At 41.6% G+C, this 21,546-nt stretch overlaps 1 protein-coding gene and 1 long non-coding RNA gene across 2 annotated transcripts in view; both read left to right on the top strand.

The window, feature by feature from the left end:
• The window catches only part of LOC309337183, a 642,870-nt gene that overhangs the window by 596,899 nt on the left and 24,425 nt on the right, over positions 1–21,546 (top strand). The gene's annotated exons all lie outside the window — the stretch shown is intronic.
• The window catches only part of CNTNAP5 (contactin associated protein family member 5), a 305,914-nt gene that overhangs the window by 269,234 nt on the left and 15,134 nt on the right, over positions 1–21,546 (top strand). The window contains exons 19-21 of the mRNA XM_081852594.1: positions 3,214–3,438; positions 12,204–12,334; positions 14,527–14,614. Of these exons, the coding sequence (XP_081708720.1) occupies positions 3,214–3,438; positions 12,204–12,334; positions 14,527–14,614 (444 nt within the window). The remainder of the gene's footprint in view (positions 1–3,213; positions 3,439–12,203; positions 12,335–14,526; positions 14,615–21,546) is intronic.

The raw sequence follows: 21,546 nt of genomic DNA, 5'->3' as shown, positions 1-21,546 counted from the left end.
TGAAAGTTGATCAGAATTCATTATACAAAGAAATTGGATGGAAACTATTACTGCACTGTGGGGAAATGCTGATTTTTAATGTCACTTTCCACTGATTAAAACCTCTTGGCAAATTTTGTATAATTAAGTTTTTCCCCATTTAATTTTTAGTTTTGGAATAGTTAAATAGAACTCACTTGGAATCAAGAAGCTCGAAATGCAGAGGCATCCATTTTAAGAAGGCGTCTTTGGAATTTAGAACCAATATTGGGGGGAAAGGAGGAGTGTTAATTGTCTCCTGCTCCAGAATGTAACTGTTATTTTTATTCCAATGCTATGTCAACAGGTAATCTGAGAATGGTCGAGACCAGGGCTGATATGGTAATCTGAATTTCTAGGCACTGTGGGGTCATAGAGAGTGGGGTGGGGACCCCCCCCCAAAAAAAATGGATAGGAAGATAGTCATTCAGCTGGTGGGTGACAAATATGAGGCAGAAGAATGCTTACAGTTTGATTGGCCTTGTGGTCATTCCATCTCTCCCCCACTGCCTTTATTTTAGCATAAAAAGAATGTTGCTGAAATGAGCAGTCTAATGTTTCTTACAAATAGTACTGGGAACTTTTTGGTGGCATAGCATGCTTCCCAGTAACACTGTGTTGGGGAAAAAAGATGGCTGCTCCATGGCTATTTGTTGATCATTTGCTCCTATCTCTATGTACTCATATACTGAGATAGTCATCTGACACTCTACCTTATACTATAATGTTGTAATATGACTATTGTTGCTTGTTTGGGGTGGGGTGGAGGTTTTGGTCTGAGTTTATTGAATTGCACTTTACCATGAGATTGTAAGAAGTCCTTGGAATGCCACTGTGGTGCTGAATGTATGGAGGGTCTAGATCTAAATAAATGCATACACTTGCCCCATGACATTTAAAAGGGAAGTTTTGCCCCTTGCCTCTTTCCTCAGATATATAGTAGATTGCAGGACAACAGTATATAATTAAATTCCAGAGTCCCAAAGTGGATTAGAAGAAGCTGCACAGGCTGTTGCAATCAACCTAGAATTTCAGACCTGGGTCAACACATGAATTATTTGGGACGTGCAAAATCCCATATTTCATTGAAGTTGCAGCTTCGGCAGAACATTCCATCAAGCTCTAATTATTTGCCAAGCTCAAATAGGACAACTCTGTGAGTCAGAGATTCATCTTATCATTCACCTTGGGAGCAGCCTAGGAAATCAATATTCAGCAGTCAGGCAATTGTGAGTAAAATGAGATAGGAAAAGACATGGAATAGTTTTCATGGGACTGAAGACAATGGCCTCTTAGCCATTTCTCAACAGATGTTTCCTATACAAAAGGAGAGAAAAGAACACATATTTTAGATGAAAAGCTCTTTGGGGAATGTCCTGATAATCCCCTGTAATCTTATTCTATCTTAAAATCACAGCCGGGATCCGTTTGAACATTTCTGTTTTAGTTGCTACTCTTGCATTATAAATGCCTGGCCAATAGGCAGGGGAACAGAACCTACCTGCTGTAAAACTGGCAGCGTCCCAATGAAGTCAGTGGAGCTTGGGCTGATTAAAATTGCTGGAAGTGCATCAAATAAAATACTCAGGACGTGCCTGAAGAAGGGACAATGAAAACAACATGTTTGTGTTAGCAGAAATTTGTTTCATAGATTTGTACACTGAAATTTAAAGAAGCCTGTAATCAGAAGTCAACAAAGAACCATTTAATGGAATTACTCACATAAATACATATTTTTCTTAACTTTCCTTAGATATTGCTAATCTTGAATCTGAAATGCATGACTCAGGATAGGTAGGGACTCAGATGGTAAAAGGCATACAAAGATAACTTATGTTGCTGCTTTCACTGTTGGTAGTGAAGATATCATGCTGCCCTTTAACTATTTGGAATTTTGCTGCTCATTCTTAGCCATATGAAAAATGATGCATTGGAGGTAATCTTTCCATAAACTTTTACTGCAAAGCACGGCCATCTGGGATTTTGTCCTACTTCAAGAACCTACTTCTCCATTTGACTCCTTCTTCTTCTTCTTCTTCTTCTTCTTCTTCTTCTTCTTCTTCTTCTTCTTCTTCTCCTCCTCCTCCTCCTCCTCCTCCTCCTCCTCCTCCTCCTCCTCCTTCTTCTTCTCCTTCTCCTTCTCCTTCTCCTTCTCCTTCTCCTTCTCCTTCTTCTATCTCATCCATGCATGCCCTCCACCATCCTCCCCATTCTTTACTCCAGACTGGTCCCTGACCATTTATGCAGACCATGATGCAACAGCAGATCAGTGAAGATGCACTGCATGTTCACTATAATGCTTCATTTTGGCCCAGTTGCCTGGTGTCATACTGTATCTTCTTTAGGGAGAGACATATTTTAAGCATCTTGTTTGACATTTAAATACCAGATGACAAAAATCCAGCAGCAGCCTACAAATCAATATGACTAACCTGATCCAAATCGCCCACCCACCCCACTCACACATGAAAACAAAGACCACCACAGCCAACCACAAATGAACAACCACACCCTCGGCCAACCCCAACCTCTCTCACCACCAAAGGAACACAAGTGAACAGGAGAGAACCTGCACAAGCAACGCTGACACAAAACCCCACATATATTAAGTAAAATGGAATCATTGCCACCCGACCCCCCCACTCATCTCCCCCCTCCACCTCTTTCCCTCTTTTCTTCCTAATGTCTCAACAAATGAAACCAATTTATTTTTTTTAAAAAAAGGTACATGGGGAAAAAAATCCAAGGGAGACATTGCACATACCTTTGTAAATCAAGAAAATCTTTAATAGAAATACATAAAAAACAACAACAACTATAAAATGAAGAAAGCTTTCATAAAGACACATCTATAGGCTGACTCCAGAGCTGACCTGTAGTTGGCTCTTACAGTTCTGCCTATATTGTGTTCTCGTCTTACTGTAGATAAGCAAAAATGTACAGTGTACACACACATGCAAACAGGCTTGAGACAGCAAGCAGATATTTATGGCTGAATGCTCCAGATTTCCAGTGACTTCCAATCTAGTATTCTGAGTCAGACTGCTTTCCTTTTAAATATCTGTTGCATATCCTGCTTATGGGCTCCCCTTAGCTATCTGGTTGATTACTGTTGGAATCTGAAGGCTGGACCAACTTGTGTCTGATCCAGCAGGGCTTGTCTTATGTTCTCTTGCTTTTTCTTTGTATTTTTAGAGGTTTCTGCACTTTTTGAAGCTGGCACTTCCATTACCTACATTTTCCAGGAGCCTTATCCTGTGACCAAAAATGCAAGTACAACATCCTCAGCCATATATGCAGATACTTCGACATCGAAAGAAAACATTGCCTTTACGTTCCTGACAACACATGCTCCGAGCCTCCTGTTCTACATCAATGCTTCCTCTCATGACTATTTGGCTGTTATTCTTTCCAAGAATGGTAAGTGAGAGTGCAAAGCTAAAGGTCCCTTGACAGTTCAGCTGCATAAGAAGTTTCTAAGGCTACAGTAATGAAATGGTGTGGGTGTGGGTGTGGGTGGGTGTGTGCGCACACACACAATGTACTTAGTTTGTAGGGCTACTGCCATCTGCTGTCAAAAATGTTCATTCTTTGACTGATCAGTTTTACTTTTCACCTCTTCAGCACCACACAAGATGCTCAGACATGGAGCTTTAAGGGCATGCCTGGAAAGCATGGAGGAAAGTTAAATGTGGATAAGCCCCATGTGTAAGAAGGGCTTAAATTAAATGCCCTATTTGCATGAGTATTAGCATAGATCTTGGGTCCCCCCCCAGTGCTTAGAAGCCACCACTGTTATGTTTGAATATTTCATTTTTAGATGGGAGAATATGCAGCCTTGAAAAGGGCATTTCAATTATTATTATTTTAAATGATGGCTGTGAAGTAGCATGGAATGGAAAAAATTGTCGTCATAACAAAGTTGCAGTGGTGCCCCCTCCCCATATGAGCAATGTAGAGCAGAAGGGAGAGAAAATCTGAATGCTCACATGTGACATGAACTAATTAGAATAAGAAATGTTTTGTTTGAAGAGATGGCAGCCTATTACTTCCTTTTGGGCTCTTTGGGTAATTTTGCCGTGTAAACGTTCACTAGAATTTTATTTGCGAAGCCTGCAAAACGTCAGGCAAGACTTTGTATCAGTAATTGGGTCCTTTGAATCAGTAAAATTCAGCTTATCCAGCAAATATGCACTTCCACTTGTCTTAAAACACACACTCTCACACTCACAACTATTTCAGAGTCACTTTTAGAGGATGTATCATGGAGTAGGTTGCATTCAGTGGCATAGGAAGGGGTGTGTAGTGTGTGTGGCTGTCATCACTGAGGAGGGTGACCGCAGGGCCTGGCCTGCAGCATGACTGAGCCACACATCTCTCCTGGGGAGTGATGTGGTGGCTCAGGCACCTGCAGGCTCCACACTGCTCAAAATGGCAACGTGGGGCTCACGGACTCCGTGGAGGTTCTGTGCAGCATGCTCTGCCCTGACTTGCCCCGCCCCATGGTTGGCTTGCCCCGCCCCCAAGTGCAGGGCTTTTGCACCACGCTGGGTGCTTAAGCAGCTAGCTACACCACTGGTTGCACTGCCAACATTTCTTTCCCAACTGTCTGTAATTTCCTCATGGCTTTGTCAGTTCTAACTTTGCTCCATTTCCCCCCTTTTAGTCTCATTGAAAGGGAAGTTATTTAAATTTAAAGCAGCCTTCTGATGTGCTGCTTTCCCTTATGCTGCCAGTTTATGCTTGCTGTTATAACACAAAGTGGACTATGAATAGTAATGCATATACACTAGTGGTAAAGGTGATAATGAAAGGTATTACTAGTTCCTTTGGGATGTTTTCAGAAGATTGCAATATTCCATGGAAACAACATGTTTTGCCCTCATTGGTAATTGCCTTGTTTCTTTACCAGAATGGTAAACAGAGGTGCATAGTTAAAAGTAGGTAGCTTTTGTTGGTTGGCAATTAAGAACCTTCCAAAGTCCTTTCCCTGCGAAAACTGTATGTTACAGCTGCACTGGTGTCTCTTATATACATCCAGCAGTAGCCCATTCTCTTGTTATAGAATTGTTGGAGGGATAATATGGAATGGTCTTGGTGCATTGTATAGTATAGTATGGCATGGTGAGTGTGTGTGAAAGAGATGGAGAGAGAGAGAGAGAGAGAGAGAGAGAAATGAGAGAATAAGCAGTGGAGAGAGTGAGCACAGAGTGTTTGGAGAGAAAGAGAAAAAGAAAGAAATGGGAGGAGGTTAAGGCTGAGATTTCCCAGTACAGCCTTGCAAACTATAGTCCCTCTGTCAGACTTAGCATCCTGTGTCATCTCATTAGGTTGTCAGCAGTGTTTGGAGTCCAAACATGAAACTCCCATTTTCATGTGCTGTTGAAGCAAGCACGACCAAAATGTGACCCATCCTGTAAAAATACTGCATAGATAGCATTAAGATTGAATGTTTGATCCCTGTATGGGACAGCTGCATATTCTGGCATTGCAAGGGATCCTCATGGTCCCTTTCAACTCTACAATTCTATGATTCTATGAAAACTTGAACTTAAGCAAGTACTGGAGGCATTTAAATAAATGTTCTTCCAATGAACGTAGCCAAAGTGCCAAATGAGAAAATAATCTCTATTAATTTGAAAAGGATGTTGGGGGGTGGTCATCTTAAAATAAATATTGGCACACTCACATAAACACACATACAAACATGCATGCATTAAAATGTGTGTGCTGCATCACCTTCCTTCTTGCCATTTTAATTAGATCTCCACAATTTTATTTACTTGTTCCAATGTATTTCACCTCTTTCTGAAAGCTCCAGTTGTGTAACTACCTATATTTAAATGCAATTAAAAATATTGAATAGAGAAGTTAAAAGATCACATTCCCAGCCCCATCCATCTTTGGATAGGAATGTATATTTGTTCTCTGAGAGCACTGTGGTACACACATACACTTGCTACTAATAAGTCTTTGGATGAAGGCCAATTCATTGAGACAACTGCTTATTAGCTAAAGCCAAGACTCCTTAAAGGTCTGCACTGGCCATGGGAAATATTGCTGAATATTAGTCATGATCTGGTTCTGTTCATGTGTTATTAGCTGTGCATAACAACCAGAGATCTGGATGGATCCCTCTGAGCAGTGCTGTGACCCTCCAAAACAGTGATTAAAAAATATTTACAGCTAACCAGAGTCCCCGCTTAATCAGAGTTTTCAGTTAGCTACAACTTCTGATTTCAAACGCTGATTGAGGATTTCTCATTCCTATATCATAGATAATATAAAACACATGCAGTGCAAACATATACCTGTCTACTCAAAAAATTATTGAGATTTGTTATTACAGGACTATGATCATAAACATTGTTAGGGTACTATAAAAGGGAAAGAGCAGGAGCAGAGGGGCCAGATGAAAAGAGAACAGGGCTGCTGCATGTACAACAGAATCACAGAGCTGGAAGGGACCCTGAGACCAACCCCGTACAATGAAGGAATATGTGACCTTGGCATTATCAGCACCATGCTGTAACCAATTGAGCTAACTGGTAGTTGCATGACCATTTACACTAAATTGCATGTCAATATACAACTATTAAAAGGTGCAGGAGAAGTGTTTCTGCTTTTTCACATGTTCACCCCAGGTGGGAAAAGAAAGCTTACGGTTTCTGCAATATGCTCCAGATTATAATCAGGGACATTATGCCTGCCTTGCACTGGCCCAGAGTGTATGATGAAATTACTGTTTATTTGCTGACTCTCATTAGGAACCTGATATTTACTGTAATGTTCAACTGCTGCTGCTAATATTAAAAACTTCTAAGGATTAAAGTGGGAACCTGTGAAAAATGTGTAAAATCCAAAGCTAAGAAGAGTGTGCCTAAATCTTTTGGAGCATCTCTAATTTTAGTAGCTAGCAGCCTGAATCCCTGAGTATGCAAGTTGGATGCGAAACAGGCCAACCCTCAGTGAAGGAGGCTGCTTGGCAGATATCTGTATCTGCTGCTGTACAGATGATGGGAAAGAGCTGAAAGGTGCCTTCTTCATTAGCTGAACTCCTAGAGGCCCCCATATATATATATATATATAACCATTTAGGGCACTGCAGGCTGGTGAAAGGCCAATAGATGCTCGAGAGAACCAAACTCAGCAGCCACGAGACTGCTTGGATTAGCGAGAGAAAGGAAAAAGCAATTCTAGTGTTTTGTGACTAATCTGTATACTGAATCCTGGCAGCCCAGCCAGGACACTGATTTTTGTGACACATAATGTGTTACTTTTAAAGTGTGGGTAAAGCAAAGAGTCCACTCTGATAGTTTTTGCAGTGGTCCTGATTGTGTGCTTAAGTAATTAAGGCATATGGGAGGTAGCTCATCCATATTAATTTATCTTGGTTGTGCATTTTCAGAGACTATTAAAAGCTGTTTCCGAAGCATGTTTGTGGCGAGATTTGTAAAAGTTTGGTGTGCAGATCCAGGATGACAAGCAAGCCTTGCACTTAAATAAAACTTATTTTTCTTTTTAGTTTTTTAAAGTAACAAATTACTTCTAAATATCATACACAACAAAATCATATCCTTGTGCTCCAGATAAATTCTTCCTGTTCCTCTTCCTCTTCTTTCCAGTCACATCAACTAAGCATGGTTTAGCATTCCGGCTTTCATTCATACAAATGAGCTTGACTATGAACCTGAATGGAGAGTATTAACACAAGTCTTTAAAATGTAAAAGAGAGGTAGAAGGAATACACAGACAAACAGGAACAGAATAAACAGAAACATAGAGAAGAATTTTGACAAACAAGACCAAAAGACTAAACTTGGAACTACAACATTTGGAAGTGGTTGAGAACCATAGCAGACCATCACAGCATTCAAGGCTGATTAGCACGATGCATTCTAATGGAGGTGACAAATTTGACCCCCACCTGCTCAAAATCAAAACCCAAAGCAATGGCATTAGGCCTTACCAGTGGCCAAACCATGTGGTTCAGAGTTAATTTTATATAGTGTATCACATACACCCTCCCAGACATCTGTGATCATAACCACTTATCATTGTCCCTCTTCTAAAGCTTTGAAAGACTTTTGCTCCAGTAAAACAATAGACTTACTGCTAGCTAGTGACAGGTGACATCTAAAACAAAACATTCCCTTTCTCACTGCACACCCCCAATAAATAAAATGTATTACAGTGGTACCTCGGGTTAAGTACTTAATTTGTTCCGGAGGTCTGTTCTTAACCTGAAACTGTTCTTAACCTGAAGACCACTTTTGCTAATGGGGCCTCCTGCTGCCGCCACACTGCCGGAGCACATTTCTGTTCTCATCCTGAAGCAAAGTTCTTAACCCGGGGTAATATTACTGGGTTAGCGGAGTCTGTAACCTGAAGCCTATGTAACCCGAGGTACCACTGTACTGTATATCCAATCACATTCCAAATAGTGGGCCTCATCAAGAACAAGACACAGCGGCATCCAAGTACCCTCTGCCAATGTTCCTCATGTGTCCTCATCAACTTTTCTAAAGTCACTGAGCCCAAAATTGCTTCTTCCCCTTTTCCCGAATTTCCCTGGGAGTCACGGCTGCAATGAGGAAGGTTAGTGTTGAGGCCTCCATTATTTCTAAGAGCAGTGCTGCCACAGCATTCCATATACCAGTACCTCTGGGAAAATACTTTCCCAAAATACCCTAAGTTCCTAAGAAGGATCTGGAAGCCCTAGGAAACTACATTGCCAGGTATCCTCATACCCAGGGTGCTGTAAGCATGCTCAGAACAGCATCTTGGACACTAACATCCTTGGGAAATGAAGTTTCCCAAGATTACAGACTCCTTAATAACCAGTGCTAAGTTTGAGTGAGTAAGCGAAGGACTGTAGCAGGGAGAGCTAATGCAAGAGCTGGCACAAAGCCTATGACAAACCAAACCTAAACTTCAGGGAGGGCTTGGGCGGTTATGAACGTGTGTGAAATACATGTGCCCATATTCAGAAGTACACATATTCAGAATTACAGTTCTCCTATCCATGATCTCAAATTGCATTGGGTTTTCTGAATCTACCCTGAGCTTCAAAAAAACAAAACAAAACTCTCACTACAACAAACTATCATCCTAATTTGCTTTGAGTATAGTTCTGCAAAAATAAAACAGAAGATTGGTCCCATTATTCCACAGTAGTAGCTGCTACACTCTCTGAAGAGTAAATTTACAGATCATGAGACCCCAGGGAATGGGCGGCTAATTAAGGAGCAGATTTTTCAACCAGCTGTTCTCACAGAAAGAGGCAGACCTTTTTAAAATATCCAAGCTATAAAGGAACGATGCTGTAGTACGAGACCTCAGTGGTCACCCAGGAACATAATGCATGCTGAATGGCACTGGTAATAACTGGTTGTGTCCATCAGGACATGATCTAGAGTTAACACAGCAAATATTCTCTCTCTCTGTATTCCTGTCCACAATAAATCATCACAAAAAACTTGCCATGCATATTTTTAATGGCACATATGGAGTATGCAGTGTTAATAATTACCTTACTAATGTTATCTTTCCTCCTTCAATCAACACCTCCACTAATTATTTTCTCCTCTTTAATGATCACTCACACATGTGTGATGATGTGATGAGAAAGTGTGGTCACTCTTTTAATAAGCTGCTAAAGTATCTGATGGTTGTGCACTGGAGTGCTGAGATGGCATATAAAGTATTTCCACCCCCGACCAGCAGGTAATCTGGCCCTCTAAAACTTAGGTATGTGACACCTTTCAATCTCCCATGCTCTATCAGGCCCAGTTTCTACCTGACCATAACAGAGAGACAAACAAATTTCCTGCATGTGTTTCTCTAGCTCAGTTCACTGGAGGGAATGCATTTCTGTATGCATCAGGTCTACTACTCACTTCTAAGCTCCCCATACATTTGCTGTTAGTGGCATTTTATTGTGACTTTCAAGTATTTGCTATAATCCAACACCAACAAGGCAACACTTGCTGATTGCAGGTCCAAAGTGGTCAATACTGGGAAAACCACTTTTAGGCAGTTGGGTTACGAGCTGTTTAAGGTTCTATACACTAGCACCTTGAATTTGCCCCAGTAGCTCATTGGCAACCAGTGCAGTGCTTTCTGGACAGGTGGCACATGGTCCTATCAGGCAGCCCCACTTACCAGACGAGCAGCTGCATTCAGCACTGCAGCAGCCTCCAAACCATCTTCAAGGGCAGCCCCACACGCAGCATATTGCAGTAGTCCAGATGGGAGGTCACCACAGCATGGACAACCCAGCCCAGGCCATGCCAATCTTAGGAAGAGTTCTAGCTGTCTAATCAGTCTAAACTGGGCCTAGGTACTCCTGGCCATAAGTTGGAATCCATGAGTACTTCCAGACTATACACCTGTTCACCCCCTCCCAGTAAAGGTTGCACATTTACTTCCCAAACATGGGAACTGCCCACCCACAGCACTTCCATCTTATCAGGATTCAGCCTCAGCTTACTAGCCTCCATCCAGCTCTTCCCTGCCTTCAGACCCAAGGCCAGCACCTTCATATAGCTGAAGCAAGAGAGTAGAACATCCCCATAGTCGGATTAAAAAGCTGTGCAGGTCAGAATTAGCCACTAGGCAGCTACTTGCCCAGCCCTGCTTTGATGATCTTGAAATACACTTCTTGATTTCATATTTAATTAGTAGAGCTACAAAATAAGCTGGTAGCGATTTTCTGAAATTGGCTTGGTAATAACTTGGCAGCAAGACGTAGCTTAAGCAATATCCCGTGTCTTGCATGTGTGCTGATATACAAAGCCAAAGACAGGATGACAAAGCAACCCATGACTGTAATAAAGCTCCCAGAACCATAATTTGGTGATTGCTTTAATTACAATTATGAGACAGAAATTATACAGAAATTAAAATAAAATAGATTGCGCACATACACTTATTGGAGGCATAATGCGGCATAGAACTCAAATCAACTAGAAAATCTAAATCCAAGAATACACAAAAGAGTCCTTGTGTATGCATTTCTCTTTCTGTCTCGTATTTAAATGAAACAATTAAATTCTGCAAGTTTTCCCCCTCTAAGTGCATACTGAATTGTTCTAAGATAGCTAAAATGATCATCTTTATCATGATGGTTTAAATGGGATTGTAACTTTGTACAACATAATGAACCAAGGGTATAAATTTGGCCAAGACAAGCTGACTTGGTTTATTGCAACGTTGAAAGTCACAGGATTCCAGGAGCTGCATGATTTATTTGGTTTCATTCATAGTTTAACACCACAACTCTATATGTGTTTACTCACAAGTCTATCCCACTGTTTTCTGAGGGGTGGAACTGGATCCAGGAGATGGGTAAGCTCTGGAAGATTGAGATCAGAGGTGCTGCAAAGGAAAGGTTAGATAGGTTAATCTGTGCCTGCTGGTGTGGTGTTTGATCTTGTCCATTGATCATTGGGAGCCAGTGTGGCTTAGTGGTTAAGAGCGGTAGTCTCGTAATCTGGGGAACCGGGTTCGCGTCTCCGCTCCTCCACATGCAGCTGCTGGGTGACCTTGGGCCAGTCACACTTCTTTGAAGTCTCTCAGCCCCACTCACCTCACAGAGTGTTTGTTGTGGGGGAGGAAGGGAAAGGAGAATGTTAGCCGCTTTGAGACTCCTTAAAGGGAGTGAAAGGCGGGATATCAAATCCAAACTCTTCTTCTTCTTCTTCTTCATTTGCAAACCTTCTCAAAGTAGGTGAAGTGATGCCATGGTATACATGGCCTGACCTCTGAGTTTGGCTTGCAGTGAAGGCATCTCATGAGTACCATGTTCATGCAGATAAATTCAACCCACACCTTTGCCAGGACATTCCCTGTAGCACACCATTATGCAGATGCTTGAACTGCTTAGAATCTGTGAGGATTCTTTTATTTAAAGGTTTTATTTCAGACTTCCAACTCTTTGGTTCTGTTGATGGGAGTGTTTGGTAGAAGTTCCATCAGAAGCCTTGAAGACCTGCAGCTCTATGACTGGTGCACAAACTACCTTATTTCTTCTTGCCCAATGTCCTTTTTTCTCCACAGGAGCTTTCTGTGGTCTGTATTTATTCTGTGCTTCCTCATAGCAATTTGTTGAATGGTTTTAGTTATGGATGCTTTTTAAGATCAAAATCTTTCTCTCCCTGCCTTTTTTCTTCTTCTTCTTTAAGGAAGCTTGCAAGTCCGATACAGACTGAGTAAGGACAGATCCCTTATATTCACTATTGATTCTGGAAACTTTGCTAACCGAGAGCTACACCATGTAAAGCTAAATAGAGATGGAAGAGAGCTGACTATTCAGGTATCTAAATTTGCCCACCATATTTTACAATCCACCATCTTCCTGCAGTTTCACTGTCCTCAGTGGGGAAAGGAGGAGCATAATTGATGGCAATCTGTCCGTGTTTCTAAAAAGCAAATTCTCAACATTAAGTCTCATCATTCTGTCACACTATAGTATGAACAGGGGAGATTTTGTTGTTGTTTCTCTGTTTATTTCATTCATTCATACCCCAACTTTCTTCTGAGGGAACCAAGACAGTGTAGATAGGGTTCTAGGAGGTTCTAGGACACTGACTTAAAAGATTCAGCAAAGTTGCTTCAGCATGTGTAGCGTGGTCACCTGGACTACAGGACAGGTGGCAGTAACATGGGTTGGGACCACCCATGCAGGGTGGGGTGGGGTGGGGAACCTGAAGAGGGCTACTGTCAATCATTCCAACAGAGGGAGATGTTCATTTGTAAGGGCAAATCCTGTCCCTCCCTAAGATAATGGGTGACCTGGTCACCACCAACATGTACCCTGTGGAAGAGAGGCTAACTGCACCTCCTCCCTCTCCTAATGAGAGCTCCAGTACATTCCCTCTCCTTCTAAAATAAAAAGGTTGAGAGCAGATGGCAAGGACCTCTTTGAAGAAGGCCAAGCCTCTCTCTTGCTGTGTATGAGGCAATAGCATCAGTGATGGAATGGAGGTTGAAGATGGAGAGAAAGGAAAGTGGAGTTGGGGGAAGGATTGCAACTTTCTTTCTTTCTCTTTTCCTCCCTCACCTGTCAAACTTGATGAAACATAATACATTAAATGTGTTTTCCAGCTTCTTCATAAGAAGGGATGGACATGATTTGAAGTATAACTAGGGCAAGGGCTACTGAGCTCTTGCCCAAGTTTGAGCAGGACTGCGTTGTGCATGGCTTGATTACAGATACAGGAGAGACCCAAAAGAAGGTCAAGCAAAACATTCAGGAAGAAACAAACACCCCATATCATGGATCAGTGTAGATAGATGCGCCCTAATATAGGAAAGGTAGGAACAATTAGCTTCGTGGCTCATTTAAATCCTACAGAAGTTGTGGGCAGAGTAGGGAAATCAGAAACGAGTTTACCCCTCTGATGAGCCATTCCTACCTCTGTAAGAAGGTTCACATTGCATTTGAAGAATCCTGGGCTCAGAGAATAAGCACAATTCAATAGATATGGGTTCTGTTCAAATTTGTGCTAAGAACTTTTGAACACACTTCCTCAAAATACAATGCTTGTGCTTTAGTTCCCTTGATTGCAAATTAGAGAATTTGCAATTAGCAAAACTAATTGTGAGCTGTTGTTATAATGATTCCTTGTTTGGATATAAACAAAAGGGAAGACTGATGAACTGTAATGAAGATCTGAATTCTGACACAATATGTATCGTGTATGTCTTTATTTTCTTGTATATATGGGCTGCTGTTCTATGAAACATTCATTGTGGTGTAATCCAGCCACAAGACAGCTGATCTGCAACTTCTCAAAGCCACCTGGCAAATGAATTATAAAAATGCCAGATGGAGGGAAGTCCTATGAGCCAGTGAGCTGCTCTTAAAGTCTTGTTGTTGTCAAAAATTTGGAAAGTTTGCTTCAGAGGAACCCCGTGTTGGGTTGATCCAGTTTTGCTGTTTATAAAATCATATCATAGGCACTAGAAAGAAACCCTTTTGAAGATTTTTGAGTCAAGTTCCACATTCTCATCCATCTCACCACTGGGCTCATACCAGTGTAAACAAAGTTAATGTTATACACTAGATGGGCCAGCTTTTTTTCCTGAACTTACAGACAAAGCTTCATGTCACATTTCAATCTTATATCCACCGTTATACCTTTCCTCCAATGGGGCTAAAGCTGGATGAGAAACATCTACCCAAAATGCTTTTTGTTGTTCTCGTTGCAATCAGAGATTAATCATTCTGAGTTCTCTGCGGGGGTCAAACCACTTGTCAGATATTATACACAGATTCCCGCAGGGAAGTTCTCTTGAAAACCCTGCTGTAACGACACCTTGTCATGCCTTTTAGCTTTTCCTGTAGAATTAAGGTGCATTTATTTTGCTGTCCCTGGAAACTGATGCCCAGCAGAGACAGATATTACTTGTGTTCCGGCAGCAGAGCTAGTGCTATAGATTCATCAGAGGTCTCTCTGTGTGCTGTAATAATGGAATCACTTTTATTGATCCCCTCCCTTTCAGATTGACCAGGTTCTCAAAGTCAAGCACAACTTTTCCTTGGAGGCTGATTTCAGAGCCATCAAATCTCTGACCTTGGGGAAAGTCACAGGTAGGCACCGCAGATGGCTTTCTGATTTGTCAGTGGCAACACTGTGCATGCAAATTGTATTGTTTGGAGTAACACATGGCCTTGCCCTATTTTCAGCCTCTCTCTTTTAGCTGAGCTGTGCTTAGCAGAGATGCTGCTTACATCTCAGAGATGTCTAGCAATGAGAGCTAAATACAGGACCTCTTGCTGAGCGATGAGACACTGTTTTGTCTGAGCCAAGTATTAGCAAAAATAACACAGGCTCAGAGATGTCGCTGTGAAAGAGGAAAAAACAACCTCATAAAAAGGTGTTGGGTGGCGATTAGGGATGATAGCATACAAGGAAGCTGCTTGGGGAAGGGCTAGGGAAACATGAGGGGTCTTTTGGGCAGCAGACCTGTGTCTATATTGGGGGAAGTCACTCACTGGCATACAAACTGGGAACCAGGGACTCAGCTATACAGCTGCAAACAAAATGTTTAAAGTACAATATATACAATGTGACACTAGATGGTGATGGTGAGCCTAATAGAAAATTCAATGTATTTTTTAAAAAAAACGCTTAAAAAAACATTTTCAGAATGTTTTTTATATGGGTGTAGATTCCACCCAGGTTGCAAGACAAACCGTGTGTGTGTGTGTGTGTGTGTGTGTGTGTGTGTGTTTGTGTGATAGGATTCTTGCCCCGTGCTTGCAGTCATGGGATTGTTTTTTATCACATGACGGTGTATGTTTTCATTCCACATAGTGGGAAGTGACAGAGACAGGATGTTTGTATGACTGTGCTTCCATGATGTAGGGCGTTTGTTCCTTTGTTCTTTCTCTTTGCTGTTTGATGCTGAAGAGGAAGGAGCTGAGTCAAGATGCTCTGAGTGTATTACAGTGGTACCTCGGGTTGCATACGCTTCAGGTTACAGACTCCGCTAACCCAGAAATAGTGCTTCATGTTAAGAACTTTGCTTCAGGATGAGAACAGAAATCGTGCTCTGGCGGTGTGGCAGCAGCAGGAGGCCCCATTAGCTAAAGTGGTGCTTCAGGTTAAGAACAGTTTCAGGTTAAGGACAGACCTCCGGAACGAATTAAGTACTTAACCCGAGGTACCACTGTATATGTAAATAAACGTAGTTTAGCCAAAAAGTTGTGCTACTGAGTCCGTCACGTGAACTGCCAATACTCTGCAGAATCCTTAAGTGTGCTGATGCCTCTTGGTATCAGTCACTGTGATGTTCAGGCTGAAGAAAGCTTTTGAAGCTCCTGAACAACCATCCAGGAGGGAAAGAACATGCCAGCCAGGCATGTGTCTCTGCCAGGTTCCTACTCACGTGTAGGACGTTCCTGACAATTTATGGAGATGTATATATATATGCAAAAACAACAGGATTAGAGCAATCCTTTAGAGAACTGCAGCCTAACAGATGTATTTAGGCATGAGCTTATGTGGGCTAGCCCATACTTTGGCATGCTACAAATGTGAAACTGGACTCACATGTGTGCAGCCAGCAGTCATGTATGTTCATATACACATTGCTAAGAGATTTAGGATATTTTGCTGGAATTATGACATGCACGTCTTATGCATACATCTAGTTTATCTTTCAGAGAAAGGTGTTAGGTTTCCTTGAGGCTAGACTGAGGAAAACTGTGAAATACTATATAGAACTACAGTGATAAAGTCACTCCCACCCCTTCCCCGTGTTTTCAACAATCTGTGCTATAAATTGTCGAATTAGTTCGTGGAACTGCCTTGAAAGTGAACTGGTCCAACAGCTGTGGGAAATCCTTGCTTCAATGGAGCTGCACAGGATGTGTATCGTGTTCAGTAATGCCCTTAATCCATTGCTATGTGTCCTGTGAACTTTAAAAAAATGCAAGAATTAAATCCATAGTTTGCCAATTTTCTTGGGCTTACAGATCCTCTTGGGAAGTTGTGATTATTGCTAATTTTAGAACAGACAAATAATGACTGCAAAAATACTCTTTTAAAATGCCGACAGAATTGCAGGTTACATTGCTGCATCAGAAGGGCTCCAGTTCTATTTTTGTATTTTATTCTATCCATTTTTATTCTTTAGGACGCAAGAATGTTTTGTGCAAATTATCTATCTTTCTCTGTATAACCATTCATCTCTACCTTTGGAGCCACCTTTGCACATCTCCTCTTGCATTTCTAACTGTTAGCCATTCATTCATTTTATAAATGATTGCATTCATAAAAAAGCCTTTCTTCTCATGGAATTCAAGGTGGCATATGTTGTACTCCACCTCCACCCTACACGTAACAACCATTTGAGGTAGGTGAGGCTGAGAGATGGGACTGGTCCAAGGCCATCTAGTTAGCCTTGTGGTTTGGAACCATTGTAGTCTGACACTTAGTCCTCTGCAGCATGCTGGCTCAAATTAAGATGCTTCTGAAATTCCTTTCCTCTAAATTCCATCTTGGATCTGGGGTCTCTAAATTATCTGGGCCTGGTCACAGATCCACAGTGATAGGTTCCATTTTCACCATTCCTTCAGTCTGGGTTTCCAAGAATACAGCTTGACCTCTTCTGTCATTAATGTCTGTCAATTTCCTCCTGATTTTGCAGGTAAGCCAAGCACATAAAGCCATTGTGCACATTAAAATGCCCTCTCTCACACTTTGTGCATTAAAGGTTAATTCATGTAAGGTAAAATAGATCACATGGGCAGTGAAGAAGTTAATGCTAGAAAAGGATGGCTGGTTTCATATTTTGACCCTGACCCATAGGTGCTAGGGGAGCGGGGCACCCAGGTGCTGGGCTCTCAGGGGTGCCAGGCCGTGAGTCTGGGGCCAAGATTCGGAGTTTGGGAATTGGGAAGAGCCGACAGCCGCTGCCAGGCAGAGCAGAGTCCGTCAGAGCACCTTAGCTCTTCTACTGCAGGCGACTGAGGTGCTGAGGCATCCGGCTGGCTCTGCCCTCTTGCACGCCTGGGATAGGTGGGCCGTCGAGAGGCCCAGCAAGTGCATGCTGCTCACATGAGGCACCTGGCTTCACTCAGTCACCGCCGGCACTGCCTCGGGCTCAACTGTTGTTGCTCTCAGCTCTGCTTGCCCCCTCCCCAGGTGCCTGGCCCCGGCCTTGCTCTGCTTCTGCTGCCGCCACCTCAGACTCCTCCGCTGTAGCCTCTGCCGTGCACGCCTTGCTGGTCTGCCCTTTAAAAAGGTCAACAACAACTTTGGGCAACCGGGGGGGCGCCAGATCTTTGCACCCTGGTTCTGCATATGCTTAAGACGCCCCTGACTGCAGAAAGCTCGCTATTCTGTTCTAGGAAGGAACACAAGACCATCCCATGTGATTTCCATATCTTTAAACATGTAAAAGAATGATAAAATTTCCACACAGTTTCCCACACTTCTGTTTAATCATGCAATTATGTGCACGATGCACCACCATTTCTTTTAGTTAAAGCACTTGATAGATTAGCTGGAGGCTCCATTAAACTGAAGTTAACAAGCAGGCATTGTTCAGTGCTTTAAAATCTATAGCCACTCCTGGATGCACATTCAAGATGTGGCTCTACTTATCTGGATTGGTGTGAAACTTATGAAACCGGCCTGGCTTTTTCCTCAAATTAATTACATTCCTTTCGGGCAATCTGTTTTCCCTTCGTTTGCATTTCTCATCTAGGAATTTTTAAGGACGGTAAAAGAGCTTAGTTTTAAACTACTGTGCTTTCCTTTCAATAATAAAGGGGTGGTTTTTAATGTGCACAGTCAGTCATGTGCATAGCTTACCTGCGAGGGAAAGGTTCACTGAATGAATAGAAGCTTATTTTTGAAATCAATTACAGAAATTCTCATGAAGAAAATCAGAGAATGGGTGGAATGGAACACAAGTCACTGCCAAATTGTGAAAGGCTTAAGAAAATAAGCTAGGGGAAAATGTGTCCACCCTAGCTAGAATAAAATAAAACAACCCTAATCACAGATATTTCTCCGGTAGCTGTTTAAGCATGACCTAAAATCACCAAAATAACAGTATTGATGAAATAACAGATTTTGAAATTACAGAGCTGAGTTCCTACAGAAGCACTTTCCTTATTCAAAAGACCATGTGTTGATTTCTGAATTGCTGTCATTGCAATTCAGCGACTGCCTTGGTTGTGATCTCACATCCCTACTCTCTCATTAAATGGATGAAGGTTTGAAGTACACCTGTGATCCCAAGAAGGGCTAAAGAACACATCATGTTTATTTCCTATAATATTCCTTATTAACATTTTGTTCTGTTTCCCATTGTATATTCTAATGGTACAGTTTGTGTTTTGGGCTTTTCAGAGTTTGGGTGGCTGACATTAGTGAAGAAATTGAAAGGAGCTGTAAAGTTTTCTAATTTCATGGAACATTTTACCTTCTAACCCCACCCCCCCTCACCTTAATAATCTTAACCTCATCCCAAGCACTAAAGCATATGATCAGCAATTTTGCACGATGTATCAGCTACTGTACTGTACCACTTCAGACCTCAGATGGAGTGTTACATATTAAATGTTTACGCACATATATACAAACATAACCCATGCAGTTCCAACATATTCTTCCTAATATCCTTTTTTGCTTGGAAGCATGTCATTGTACAGGTATCAGTTTTCTAATCTTACCTAATCTTGACCTTATAAATTCAAAAGTAGTTCTGTTTTCTCTAAAGATCTCTTTCCCTTTTCTATCTATGTATGACCTCAAGTATGCTCTGTCTTTAAAAAGCTGAGCTGATAAATGCTTGTTAGTGCTTAAAGCATTCTGGTTTCTTGTTTTCAGACTATCTCATGCCCATGTTTGCAGGGGGATCCAAGGAATTGTTTTGTTGTGTTTGAGCATTCTTGGCAGTTTTTCATCATTCATGGCCCTATGAAAGACTAATCCATGTGCTTACATGGCAGCAGCACAGTCTTCTGCCTTTTTAAGAATTCCACTTCAAAGAAGTACTTGGTAGGTTCACCAACAGGCCCAACCACTTTTTCTTCTTTTCCCACCTGTCCTCCCATATTCTGCAGAAAGGCAGCAGAGGAAGGCAGATAGTTGTAGCACATTTGTATGACCTTTGCCCTGATATATCATCATGTTGAACTGGCCCAGGGCTCAGTTTGCTTGCTTATACATAGATTATCTATTTATTTTTCTGTAAAGCAAAGGAAAACATAACTTTCTTTCCTTTCAACTCTTTCTCTCACCTTGAGGATCTATTACTTTCTTCACTCTTCAAAATCAGTATCATGTCAAGGAAGATAGGCTGCTTTTTATCACAAACACGTAAAGATGCAGATTGTTTTTAATTGATTCCCTACTTTCCTTGCCCACCCAGAAACAAAGAATTACTCATTGTGCCCTTTGTTTTTTTAGTTCCAGCTTGTGGTTTGTGCAGCAGATTAAACCATAGTTTATATTGGTACATGTTGTTCAAAAGTTCCTGTGCCATCCTTCCTCCTGCTGCTGTGGTGCTAGGGCTTGCTTGTCATCCAGTCTCTGGTTTTTGGTTTGCTTCTCTCCAAACAAACCACAAGCAGAAGCCAAGGTTTGTTCCTGGCTTACCAGTCCTGGTTTGCTCAGAGAACGTGACAAGCTAGACCATAGCCAGCTTCCTGGCAAAGTTCATTCTCCATAGAACAAACCTACATGGATCTCGGCATGAGCTGAGTGGGGGGAAAGTCACTTAACGTTGAGAGAAAAACATTCTACATCCACCTCTGGAGATTGCTACTATTTTCAGAAATAGAGTTTGCACAGTAATATTACTTAATTGCTGTGTCTTGTGTTACTCTCCAGAGAGCATCTATAGGATCTCTTTAGGGAACATTGTCGAAATGGAAGGTTGCAAAGTCTCCGCCCTCTTCCCCCTTGAGATTCTCTCTTGCCGCTTTATTTTTAGCCTGAAAAGTTGCTCTCTCAATTGACTGCAGCTGTCTTCTATCAAAAGAATCTTGCATTCCTTTGTTTGGCATCTACAGCTCCCCATTATGTTGCATCCATCAAGTCTTTTCTTATTACAGTATTCCACATGGTGATTAAAAAAACAAAATGAAAATAAAATGGGAGCGATCATGTTTTGACACTTTGCTTTGCAAGGGTCGCACAGATGACTTTTGAGTTTGAACAAAAATTTTCAAGTTCCCTCTTCATAGCACTATCTTCTTTAGACTTTAAAACACCCATTCTCCCAGGATGTTCAAGAAATGTGTGGGCAAAAATGAGTGTTCGCATGTGCGCATTATACTCAGCAGAAACTTGTCAAGAGTTTTTGTGAAGTGATGGTGATGTGTGATAAAAGCCCAAATACTATACTTGGAGCATGTTACTTTACTGTTCAAAGGGCTGCTAATTTCAGTTAATTTCAGTAAGTTTGGTGTAGCCTGATCTTCATCAACGACTTATTAAGCTAACTGTCAGCTATATCTGGAATGTGACTCACACCTAAGACCATTTTGATTTTGATCAGAGAAATATGGTTTCTTAGTGAGGGCAGGAAAGATAACTAACTGCTTCCGCTTTGGAGGCACCAGGCGGATATGATGCTAGCACCAACTTATTGTATGCCTATTCTCTCCCCCCCCACACACACACATCAACTTGCCTTTTTAAGGGTGCAGAAACACCCTAACATTCAAATCTTATGCTGGTTTCATAGAATCATTGAATTGTAGAGTTGAAAGGGATTGACTTGAGAGTGATTTGTTTAATTTTATTTATTTATTAAATTTCTATACCACCCTTAATCTGAGGGTCACAGGGTGGTTTACAGTATAAAAGCTCAAAAATACATAACATAGTAACAAATAAAAACAGTACCCCCACCCACAGTTTAAAAGGCCACAAGGAATGTGTGGCTTTTGTGTACAGTTTAACAAGGAAACCCGGCATCTTGAAACCTAAGTACATTCAGAGGTATACGATTTCACACTAAAAAGGGGAAGTGCTAAAACTAGATAGGCAAAGCAAA

This window comes from Podarcis erhardii (assembly GCF_964252035.2).
Source record: "Podarcis erhardii genome assembly, chromosome: 1".
NCBI classification, from domain to species: domain Eukaryota; kingdom Metazoa; phylum Chordata; class Lepidosauria; order Squamata; family Lacertidae; genus Podarcis; species Podarcis erhardii.
Note: the sequence above shows the minus strand (reverse complement) of the source record. Positions and strands in the feature narration are given on the sequence as shown.